Source organism: Beta vulgaris, chromosome 8, assembly GCF_026745355.1.
Source record: "Beta vulgaris subsp. vulgaris cultivar EL10 chromosome 8, EL10.2, whole genome shotgun sequence".
NCBI lineage: Eukaryota > Viridiplantae > Streptophyta > Magnoliopsida > Caryophyllales > Amaranthaceae > Beta > Beta vulgaris.
This window is the reverse complement of record NC_079209.1, coordinates 8282221-8294300: the sequence shown is the minus strand read 5'-3', so window position 1 is coordinate 8294300 and position 12080 is coordinate 8282221. Positions and strand designations below refer to the sequence as shown.

Here is a 12080-nt window from a genome sequence, read left to right as displayed (position 1 = left end):
GTCGGGGATCAGAGGAGTTTTTGTGTTTGGAGAAGGATGGTCGGCGAATTAGAGGAGTTTTGGCCGGCGAATCAGAGGAGTTCGTGTTTGGCGAAGGATGGTCGGAGAATTAGAGGAGTTTTTGCCGACGAATCAAAGGAGTTTTGTGTTTGGAAAATCAGAGGAGTTAGGATGAGAGAGGAAGAGGAGAGTGAGGAAGAGGAACAGTAAAAAAAAGAGGATGAAAACGGCTGTTATGAACCCTAACTGGGTCGCGTGTCTATTTATATAAACAAGACGCCTATTACTGCGGGTGTTCAAAGGAACCACAACAATATTATTTTTTAATATTATTTAATATATTGTTGCGGTTTTTTTTTTCCAAAATCGCAGCAATATGTCTGGTCAAAAAGTCAACTTTTTGCAAAAATTTTCCGTTGAAACCATATTGCTGCTGTTTTTGGCCGAAATCGCAACAATATCTTTATTTTATATTTAACCTTTTCTTTTACGTGATATATTGTTGCGTATGGGCAAAACCGCAGCAATACCATCACTACAAGAAAAACTGCCAATTACGACCAGATTTCTGGTTGCAAAAGGCTCAAATCTGGTCGTAAAAAGCCTTTTACGACCAGAAATGCGTGTGGTCGTCAGTGGTCGTAAAAGGCTTGGTCGTAAATAACTTTACGACCAGTTTCACTTTCTCGTCGTAATTGTTCTTTTGCGACCAGATTTAGATCTCGTCGCAATTAGTTGTCATCTACGACGAGAAATCTGGTCGCAAATGACATTAAAAGAAATTAAAAAAAAAAGAAACTAGCAACTAAACATAGTTGCTAATCTCAAGTAGTTACAATTTAATGTTAGTCAAATAAACAACATTGTCATAAAAAAATAAACAACATTAAATTAATAATATACTTTTATTAATAATTTTGATGAATTTTGGTACAAAAAATCAAAAGAAAAAATAAAATCTCAAAACTAAAATTTATACAAAAAAAACTTAAATTAACTAAATTTATTGTTCATCAAAAAATAAAATCTAAAAACTAAAACCCTTTTTTTCCACCACCGCCCAGCCACGCCCCTTCAGCTCTGATTGAAGGCAGTGAGTCTCCCTCGGGCCGCATTCCAGCTCCCTCGCCACGCGCACTCCTTCAGACCTGATTAAAAAAAATTAGAACCAAATTTGGCAAACTAAACAAAACGAACAAAATTATACCAAATTTCATACAATTCAAGCCCAGAATTTCGCATAAACACAACACCAAATTCGCATAAACACATTCATAATTCAAGCCCAGAAATTTCATAATCACACCACCAAATTGTCGAAAATAATCCAACAAAATTGGACGAAAAACAACATAAAAAACGAAAAAATTAACCCAGAAAAATTCGAGATCGCAAAACCCCATTAAATTCAACCCAAAACCCCCAAAATTACAAACCCCAAACCCACATAATTCAAGCGCATAAAACACGTAAAATTCGAATCCAAACCTAGAAAAGTCGAAGAAAATTAAACAAAAAAAATTACCCACAAATTTTCGAACCCAAATTCCCAAATTCCAGATCTTTGCAAATTACCCATAAATTTTCGAACCCAGAAAATACAAAAAATCGAACAGATCTTGTGTGAAAACCCCAAATCTTCAAATGAAAGCTTGTGAAAACCCCAAATCTTTGAGATTCAAACCAAAAAAACCAAATTTTGGGTTTACAAACTTGAGATACGATCTTGTGGGTTTAAATTTTGGAGACAATTGAAAGTGGAAACCCTAAATTGATTTGGGGAAAAAATAATGCACCCTAACAAATTGAAAATTACGAAAACAAATGATAGAAAAGGATGAAGAGAGAGAGAGAAAACGAAGTTGAAGAGAGAAGAGGAACTGGAAGAGAGAGAAGAAGAATTTGAAGAGAAAAGAGGAACTGGAAGAGAGAAGAGGAACTGGAAGATAGAGAAAATAAATCTGGAAAGAGGAATTGAAGGATGACATTAGGGAAATGAATGAAATCAAGGAATAATAAGGAGGAATGAAGAGTGTTGAACGCGGTTAATCGAATTTTGAGTGAAATATTGTACGCGGTATTTGGGCCCTAGTATTTACAACCAGTTTACTAGATCTGGTCGTAAATGTTCATTATTTACGACGAGAAATGGATCTGGTTGTAGAAAATAAGCATTTACGACCACAATTCATCTCGTCGTAGATAATTTATCCTATTTACGACCAATTAGCATATCTGGTCGTAAATGCTCATTATTTACGACCAGAAACGCGTGTGGTCGTAATTTTTGGTCGTAATTGCAGCTTTTTCTTGTAGTGCCACCGCAACAATAATCAATTATTCTATAGTGAAAGGATGCATCATGGATAACTCTTGCCTATACGGAGTAGATGCCTTATTATGATGCATGGATAACTTTGGCCTGTATGGAGCTATGTTTAGAGCTGTCAGTTTGGTTAATAAACTGTTGGTTGAACTAAAACAACTGAAATTTGAACTGAATTAAACTAAATTAGGAGTAATTGTAACTGAAATCAACTGAAAAACACTGAACTGAAACTGAAATAAACTGTAAATAAAAAACCAAAACTGAATTGCAACTAAACTGAAACAAACTTTAACTGAAAATAACTATGAAAAACTGAAAAGTTGATCGATCAACTGAACTGAACTGAATATTTAAATGAATTAACTGTTTGGATATAACCATAAATAAACTGAATATTTAAACTGAACTGAAAAGTTTGTTAACTGAACTGAACTGTTAATAATTTTAACTGTTGTAAACTGAAGTGATATGAACTGAACTGCTTGGATATAACCATAACTAAACTGTTGAACTGAATTACCACCTCTTGCTAGCTATGCTCTATGAAGTTGACTAGTTGAGTCATGAGTGCACAAATTTCTTTCATGCATGCATATAAAGTGTGCGATACAATCTAAGCAAATGATTTTTTTAGAAGAATGATTAATAAAACCAAAATTTTAGCTTAGAGGTTTGGTATGTGTAACTTAGAAATTCTTCACGTATATATAAGTTTGGATGGGTAATTTGCAAGGCATGTAATTATATGCTTGCACTTCAAGTGCATATTCTCTATAAAATCACCATATATTCAAAATTTTCCATCAATATTTGCTGATCATCACATAATACCACACTTTTAGAATCATCCATTATTATTCATCTCCATTAATCAATTAGACATCATGATTAGTCTAAAAAATGCATCATTTGTGTTGTTAATTGCCATTGGTTTTTCATTAACCTCCACAAACTATCTTCCTAATTCTATGCAGCCATTCTTAAAAAATATCAACAAGATAGGTTTCATCCTCCAAAAAGACTACAAACCCATGATGTTAACCCATCACCATGGCCATCATCATGGCCATCATCATCATCATGATAATGACAATAGTCATCATCATAAACATGATCATCATCAAAATATAACAGTCAATATTTGTGATGATTTCCCTCCTGATTTCCCACCTCCTGATACCAATACTACATCAATATTATGTGTTGATAGTAAAGGATGTTGCAACTTCACAACAGTACAATCAGCTGTTGATGCTTCTCCAGTTCTTAGCCAAAAAAGAATCATCATATGGATCAATTCGGGCTTGTATTAGTAAGTTTTCTTTTTCCTAACTACGTAACGTCCTGCATCATTAATTAGTTAGTTGATGGTGTAGCTTGAATTATATTATTGACCATCAATATAAACAAAGTACTGAAAATGCATGTACTTTTGTAGTTTACTACTAAAATTGTAACCGTATACTACTACCTCTGTTTTTCTGTTTTTATTTAGTTGCAACATTTTGACTTTCACGCTTGCCAATGTACAATTTCAAATCGTTTTATCTCTAATTGTATGTAAGTAAAAATTATAAAAATTTGATATTATGAAAGCTTACATTGAAACGAATCAAACAAGACCCCACATGACTATATTTTGTTTAACATATAAATCAATAAATGTGATCAAATAAGAGAACATGAATAGTGCAATTTGTCAAACGTTGCAACTAAAAAAGAACGGAGGTAGTATATCAGTTACTACTGACAAGTACAAATAGAATTACAAGTGACGTATCATGTATATGAGTCCGGATCCTGTTGCACATCATTAAATCACATGCGACTTACCATACAAGAGAGTGAGAGACGAGCTAAATTTAGTTTAGGGAAAAGCTATATGCAGCCCTAAGGGCTGTATATGAGAAGCTAAAAGTAGAAATAAGTTACATTAATTGATCATTTATTACATCGGTTGATCCAATATTTCCATAAATTCACAACTTATTTCCATTTTAAATAGTATATTCATGTCTTATATGCAACCCTAAAGACTGCATATATCGTAACCTTTTAGTTTAATACAAAACTTGCACTTGGCATGTTATTTGTATGCATCACGTTTAATTGTTTTTCCTCTTTTAGTGGAGAGGTGAAAGTAATGTGTTGGTGGTTATTGAATCAATCAGTGAAAAGGTTATGATTCCAAGAAACAAACCAAACATCACCTTCCAAGGCCAAGGCTATGCCACTACCTCCATTGTTTGGAATGATACTGCCAACTCTGCACATGGAACCTTTTCCAGTGGGTCAGTTCAAGTATTTTCTTCGAACTTCATTGCTAAGAACATAAGTTTTATGGTAAGTTGTCAATATGAAATTTTACAAAATTAAAATATATTATTATATGGTAATTAATTTCATCTAAATCCTATTACCTCGGCTTCTTATCAATCTACTTAATTTATATTTTGGCACTATTCACATATTTGATCACTTTGATTATCAATTATGATTTATACCTGAGAACAAACATAGTTACGCGGGATTTTGTTAGGTTTAACTCAATATAAGATTTTCAAATATCAAAATACTTATATTTTTAAATGTTCGTAATAAAAAATATTAACGGTCAAAATCATGCGTAATTTTGTTAGTTTTCACTTACAACACTGTAATTTTCTTATTGTAAACTCAAAAGTTATATCGAGGATTTTTTGTCGGAAAGGACCTAATAAAATACAAGTTTTGTGGGGAAGGACCTAATATTTTTTTTTTGTTAAAAAGGACCTAATAAAATACTTCCGATTGTGAACAAGAACCATTTTATGAATTTCCGGCCAAATTTACCATTTACCGACGTTGACCCTTTTTTTTACCTCTAGTCGACTCTTTAATGTTCTGTTTCTATTATAGTAAAATTAGGAGGAGAAGAGAAATTACCGTAAAATTAAGAATCCTAATTTGCGATTTTGGGAAAAACGTATAATAGGAGCCCTAAATTTCAAAAACCCTTAAACATTGAGAGAGAAAAATTTGAAGAGCAAAACATAACTTGGATTTGATGAAGGTTGCAGGATAAGATCGAATAGGTTGATGCTTCCCTTCAATGGAGATTGCGCTGTTGGGAGGAATATGTGAGAATTCAATAGGTTTGAGTTAGTTAAAATATTTACAAAACATTAAAGAGTCAACTAGGCGTCAAAAAAGGGTCAACGTCGGTAAATGGTAAATTTGGCCGGAAATTCATAAAGTGGTTCCTGTTCACAATCAGAAGTATTTTATTAGGTCCTTTTTGACAAAAAAAAATTTATTAGGTCCTTCCCCACAAAACTTGTATTTTATTAGGTCCTTTATGACAAAAAACCCTTATATTTATTTACACTTGTGAATATCTGATACTTTTTATATTGTAGAATTTGATCATTTTGTAATTTATATCTTATTAACAAAAATTTTATTTTAGTTTATATTTATGTATAATATATTTTGATTCTTTAATATGTAATTTTGGTATTATTAATTGGTAGTATAATCAAGTAGGTTGTCCTATATTATTACTTTGAATGAAATCAACAATAATTTTTGTTGTTGATTTCATTTTTTAAAAACTCTTTTTAGTATTTTGCGACTACCATACTAATATGAATGTGTCAATCGCTAAATTTAGTCTCCTCCTCCTAGTTGATTTCTTATGAGTTAGTAGCTAAGTAGTCGCTAATCAATCGCAAAATTAGCGACAAACCCAAAATCAGTTGCTAAAATCATTTTGTGACCAACCATAAATCGGTCTCAGGCGGTCGTTAACTCAGTTTAGTAACCGATTTACCTGTTTTAGTGACTACCTAGGTTGGTCCCTAAATCTAATTTTTCTTGTAGTATCAGTGAATAAGTTTTGCAATACATTATTGATTTTTTAAAGGATGAAGAGCTAGCTCATGTGGTAGAGCACTCCCCTCTGATCTTTGAGGTTAGGGGTTCGATCCTTACCCCCAACATTATGTTGGGGTATCTCCTTAGCATGCTTTACCAGCCAATGTGTTGGTAGTTCCTACAAGGCTAGTAGCCTTGGTAGGGGTTAGCCTTTGGGTTCACTTAATTTCCCAATCAAAAAAAAAAAAAAAAAATTGATTTTTTACATTAAAAACTGTATTCTTAATTTCTTATATATTTTGCTTTCTTGGCAATAGTGAGTACTAACTATATATAAGCTAAGGCAGTCATTTGATGCCTTAAATTTCTTTTCCAATCCCAATATCCAAATACTAAAGAAGCTTACCATTTATAATCCTGCTTTTCAAAGCAATATCAATTGATTAATTTGGAATATGAATATTAGGAGTGTCTTTCTGAAGTAATCTCTTATGACCTATAGATTAGTAAATATGTAAAAACAACAATTTTATCTAGAGAATCATTACTTTTTTTTCTCCTCTGATATAGCCACTCTTTCTATTTTCCACCTATATACTCAATTATATCTCTATTTTATATGTGAATTATTGATCTTTCGGTGTCCACCTTTAATTACCTAAATACACCAACTACCAACAAATATTACAAAACCAATTCAAATCTCTATTTTATATGACAACTACTTACTTTAATTAAACAAAAAAAAAATTAAAGATCACTATATATATATCTCTATCTTTGTTGTAAATGAAGAATTTTTTATGCCTTCACACGCATCACATGCATATAAAACTAATATATAAGTCACACATGACTGCTATGTTAAAAAGACAACTATTAAAATTTTATAATACCCGGAGTTAATCCATAGTTACGAGTTTACGAGTATGTTAGATTCTTGTGGCTCTGTTTTTAAAACAAAATGAGGCCCCTATTATAATTAGAAGCGTGACTTGGAAAACTGGACTTAACCTCAATATCGAACCTTAGAAAATGTGACCCCTTGCTGTAAACCTTTATGCACATGTCAAAATCCGGCCTTGTCTTCAATTCTTCATTATATATAGTTTTTGACTACTTAGATATAAAACTGTACAACTAAACCATCTCATACCCTACAACGAAATTAATTAATATGAGATTTGTTATCGTTTAGAATGTAGCTCCAATGCCTAGTCCTGGTGCAGTGGGAGCACAAGCAGTGGCTATTAGAATTGGTGGTGATCAGGCAGCCTTTTGGGGTTGCGGTTTCTTTGGAGCTCAAGACACACTTCATGATGATAGAGGGCGTCATTATTTTAAAGACTGTTATATCCAAGGTTCCATTGATTTCATCTTTGGCAATGGAAGATCATTTTATGAGGTAAACTAGTTTTTTTTCTGGACGATGTTTCGAGTCAGTTACAATAAACAAATATGTTATTATTTTTAAATTTTTAAATTTATTTTGTTACATTTCGTATTTCTTGTCCATTAAAAAATAAAAAAATTAAGTAAAAAAAGTTGAAAGACTTGAATTTGAAAACAATACTTTAAAAGAAATTGTGGTAAAAGAATATGACATCAATATTCTCTTGTAAGTTAAGTCTTTTTAGTTAATTATAATTATTACAAGTTATCATATTTTATTTGAAACATTAAGTAAAAAAGTCATAGTATATTGATGGTTAAGCTCTTACTTTTCATTTCAAAAGTCACTTGTTCGATACCTTGTACTTATACATCTTTTTAAAAGTAAGGAGTACACATAGACATAAAACATTTGCATTAGAAATTTGAGGAGAGTGTTATGTGGCACACATGCTTTCTTTCGCACGCCTTTTAATATATTTGTATAGATGTTGCGGATTGAATTGCTAAACACAGTGCTGGTGTTTACTTTTTTACTAATATCTCCCTAACTACTCTGCCATTTATCTCTCTCTCAATCCTCCCTTTCTCTTCTCACCGTCCCCTAACCCTTTCCCTGACCACTTGCCACCTTCCAAGCATGTCTAATTACAAACCATTCGAACTTGAGTTGGTCAAAATTTGAATTGAGTCGATAAACTCATTAGTAATTTGACGGCTCTAATTAATTTTATTTTCAAATAGTCTTTGCATGAAAATAGTTAAGTTTATTCCATTAAAAATCAAATTCGTACTTGATAACCTAGAAAACTAAGGTCTTGTTCTTTCAGACTAAAATAAGCTAAACTGAAAATTGAAATTGAGTCCAAAATAACATGGTTTAAAGAGTACTTCAAATATAACCTTATACATTGCAGTTTCATTTTTAGTCCTTTCCATGATCTTCTTATAGCTTTCTCTCTTCTCACCAAACCTATAGAGAGTAGTACTAATTACAAAATATAGTGTATTTGATTAACATCAACTCAAACTTGCTTATTGACTCTAGTCAAAAACCCAACTTGAATTGAGTTGACTCGGTCAAAGTTCAATTCAGTTAAAGCTCGAGTCGAGCATAATATATAAATTATTACGCTCGACTTGTTAAATTAGCACCCTATTCCACACGCGGAAACCCCTCCCCTTTAAGTTTATCTAACATTTTTCCATGAAAACAATGGTCTAGAATTGCATGATGATCTCCATAGCAAGCCCAGTTCCACCAGGACAAAGATATATAAATGGAGCAGTAACAGCGAGTGGAAGAGCTACCCAAGATGAGAATTCGGGCTTCGTATTCTACAATTGCAGCATTGGAGGCACAGGCAGGATTTGGCTTGGACGTGCATGGCGTTCGTTTTCTCGTGTAATTTTTGCTTACACCACCATGTCTGATATTATTGCTCCTGAGGGATGGAATGACTTTAACAACCCAAATAATGACCAGTAAGTTAAACACTTTTCTTGTCTTCTTAATGTAATATTCCTTCTGTCCTAATTAGTAGGCCACTAAAGATACTACAGTTAGTTTTTAAGCTGCTCCAAAATGATAGGCTAAAAGTTGTATACGTACGTTAAAGTTTGATCAATTTGCTAACAAACTATAGATTAACCTCATTACCAAGTAGTACTTGGTCTAGTGGTAAGAAAGCACCCTTCCAACCTCAAGGTTGGGGGTTCAATCCCTATTAGAGGCACTTTGAGGGTAGGGATTCCCCTTACTCTTCTTCCTTATTTTCAAAGTGTCTGACTCATTAAGACTCGAGCGGGGTCTCAGCCACTTCTTCTTAAAAAAAAAAAATAGATTAACCCCATTGACTAAGCAAGGAGAAATAAATTAATGTGGTCCTTTCAGTTGCTTTTTGTAGCTTTTTTTTTTTTAATCATATTTCCTCCATTCTATAATTAAGAAAACAGGAGAGGGATATATATAGCTATTATATAAGTGAAGGGTAGGAAAATGGTATCCTCCTTACAATAAGTCTGATACACTTTTAATAAATTTAAATTTTCCATTTATACTCCCTCCGTCCCAAAATATAGTTCCCATTTTCCTTTTTTCACGGTAATTTATGCAAGTAGAATATAAGAGTAACAATAAAGATTTTTTGTTTATTTAAATAAATATTGTATGGGAAAAGCTGATTTTAGGAGAGAGAATGGAGAATAATTGGTGAAATAGCATTAATTGTAACATTTTGGTTGAATAAACAAAGGAAAAAACAAAATTCAAGAAGCAAATAAGTAATGGGACACGATTTTCTAGACAAATTACGAAAAAATGTGGAACTAAATATGGAAACGGGAACTATATTTTGGGACAACCAAAATGGAAGTGGAAACTATATTTTGGGACGGAGGGAGTATTAAATAAATAATGGAATTGAATTTGGAATTTCAATTAAATATTATAATAAGGAGAATTATTTCCTCTTCTACATATGTGTGAAAAACTCTGATGAAAAATTACATTGACAATATAACTTTATTCACACAATCGGAAGAAAAAATAAAACTTGAATTTCATATTAATAATTATACTGATAATATTTTAAAACCTAAATATTGATTATTATTCGATAATATCTATTATATAAATTAAAGTTTTTCACTTTATCAACATTCAACGATTTGAACTTGATACACAGAGTTTTCTACTTTATATAAACATAAACTTTCTTTTGCTTTATATTTCATGCTCTCAATATTATATTGGCAAAATTAGCCTCAACACCGTGAACTGTAGCGCAAGTGTACCAAACAACCTAACTACGACTTAATTATAGCCAGAACACCCCAAAGTACGAACTTAGGTGCAGTACTTAGCATAAATGACTAAATGAGGTCAGTGATATTAGTTTGTTAGACTTCAATCATTTTGCTAGCTAAATATTAAGTAAAGTGAAATGAATTAAAGTTGCATTGTGCTTTTAATTAGTTGTTCTTGTAGCCTTGTTTGTCATGGCATGTGCATGTAAAAACTTGTTACTTTTGCTCGTATAATCAATCTCGTAAAAGAAAATAAGAAATCACTTCTACTACTAAATGTAAGTATCCAAACTGGTAATTAACGTGACATATTTGAAATTCTTATACTATAATAATGTCGAATTGCATTTGCAGGACGGTGTTCTATGGGGAATATATGTGTTCAGGACCAGGAGCAGATCTGAGTACAAGGGTAGCTTACGAGCAAAAGCTGAATGATACTATAGTGGCTCCTTTTCTTAACGTTTCATACATTGAAGCAGATCAATGGTTGGAGAGTTATACTACTAATATTATTGTCCATTCCCCTACACCTTCTCTAAGTCGTTGAAATTACTATGTGCTACATGAAGACATTACGTATATTGGAGGGTTGTTTAAGTTCTAAATTCGAAACAAAAAATATCTACTTCAGTGAGCAAATAGCTTTGCAAGTTGTTATTCATATACAATCTTGCATAATTTTACCAACTAAAGTGAAGTATATAGCATGTAACCATGTAAATATTTTAGCGAGTTGCGACCCTCTCAAAACAAAGCTTCTTTTTAAGCATAGTTTACACTATGGTTTGATGCTACTCTATCCGTCTCAATTTAGTTGCTACATACAAATGTTAGCTTAATTTGGTTGCAACACACTGCCTTGTTTTTTTTAATCACACATTATGCTTTTCATGCTTGCCAATTGTCAAGTATGTCAACAAATAACTTCTACTATTAATATCTTTAATTACGAACAAGTAAAAAAATATGCGAATATATTAAATAACTTTTACTATTAATATCTACTAGTAAAAAAATTGATATTTGAAATATCTCTATTACATAAGGGAAGGGGGGAGTAACGGTGTCCTCTTTTGAACTGACTATTTTACCCCCCTTCCCTTTCTAAATTACAAAAGGAATCTCAATACCAAAATGGGGGTCAAACAAAGCCACCGGAAATTAATTTTCAACAATCACTCAGAAATCACTTATATGAGGAAACTTTATAAATCACTCATTGAATTGAGAAAATCACATTATAAAAATCACGCAAACCACTCAAATGATCAGGAAACTTTACAAAAACTAAAAATTAAATTTGAAAAACAAATCAATATCAAACCTTTTTGCGAACAACTTTTGCAAAAATTCATTTTCAGAAAAAAAAAAAATTACATTAATTTGCGAAAACCATTTCATGCGAAATCAGATTGTGTATGCAAGATTTGAAATTTCATTTCACCTATAATTGAAACTCAAAGTGTTCAAATTAAGAAAAGAAAAAAAAATAAAAATGCCCATTTCATGCGAAATCAAATTGTGTATTAAAAACTTAAAATTCCTTTCAAATATAATTAAAACTCAAAGTGTGAACATTTAGAAAAGGAGAAAAATTAAAATGATGAAAAATTCTTAAATATTAATTTGTGAAATCAGAATTTAGAAGTTAGACAAGGAAAAAAAAACTGAAATTGTATTATACTTTTCGGTT

General features: G+C 31.9%; 1 protein-coding gene and 1 long non-coding RNA gene across 2 annotated transcripts; one reads left to right on the top strand and one right to left on the bottom strand.

Moving 5' to 3' along the window:
* Positions 1 to 886: 886 nt before the first annotated feature.
* Positions 887 to 2038, bottom strand: LOC125492364 (uncharacterized). The gene is made up of 2 exons (XR_007268935.2): positions 1526 to 2038; positions 887 to 1148 (listed from the first exon to the last, which is right to left on the bottom strand). It is a non-coding gene; the product is annotated as an uncharacterized LOC125492364 (long non-coding RNA).
* Positions 2039 to 3142: 1104 nt separating this feature from the next.
* On the top strand, positions 3143 to 11181 carry LOC104900933 (probable pectinesterase 8). The gene is made up of 5 exons (XM_010688466.4): positions 3143 to 3641; positions 4501 to 4672; positions 7383 to 7589; positions 8802 to 9061; positions 10739 to 11181. Exons 1-5 carry the CDS (start codon positions 3214 to 3216, stop codon positions 10932 to 10934), a joined length of 1263 nt encoding a protein of 420 aa, XP_010686768.1. The 5' UTR covers positions 3143 to 3213; the 3' UTR covers positions 10935 to 11181.
* The last annotated feature ends 899 nt before the right edge of the window (positions 11182 to 12080 follow it).

What these genes read in the sequence shown, in the direction of transcription:
- LOC104900933 (XM_010688466.4), top strand. Translation starts at nt 3,214, where the DNA reads ATGATTAGTCTAAAAAATGCATCATTTGTGTTGTTAATTGCCATTGGT. An exon ending in ATCAATTCGGGCTTGTATTA is followed by an intron (nt 3,642 to 4,500) that starts GTAAGTTTTCTT and finishes TGAATCAATCAG; the next exon opens with TGAAAAGGTTATGATTCCAA. An exon ending in CTAAGAACATAAGTTTTATG is followed by an intron (nt 4,673 to 7,382) that starts GTAAGTTGTCAA and finishes GTTATCGTTTAG; the next exon opens with AATGTAGCTCCAATGCCTAG.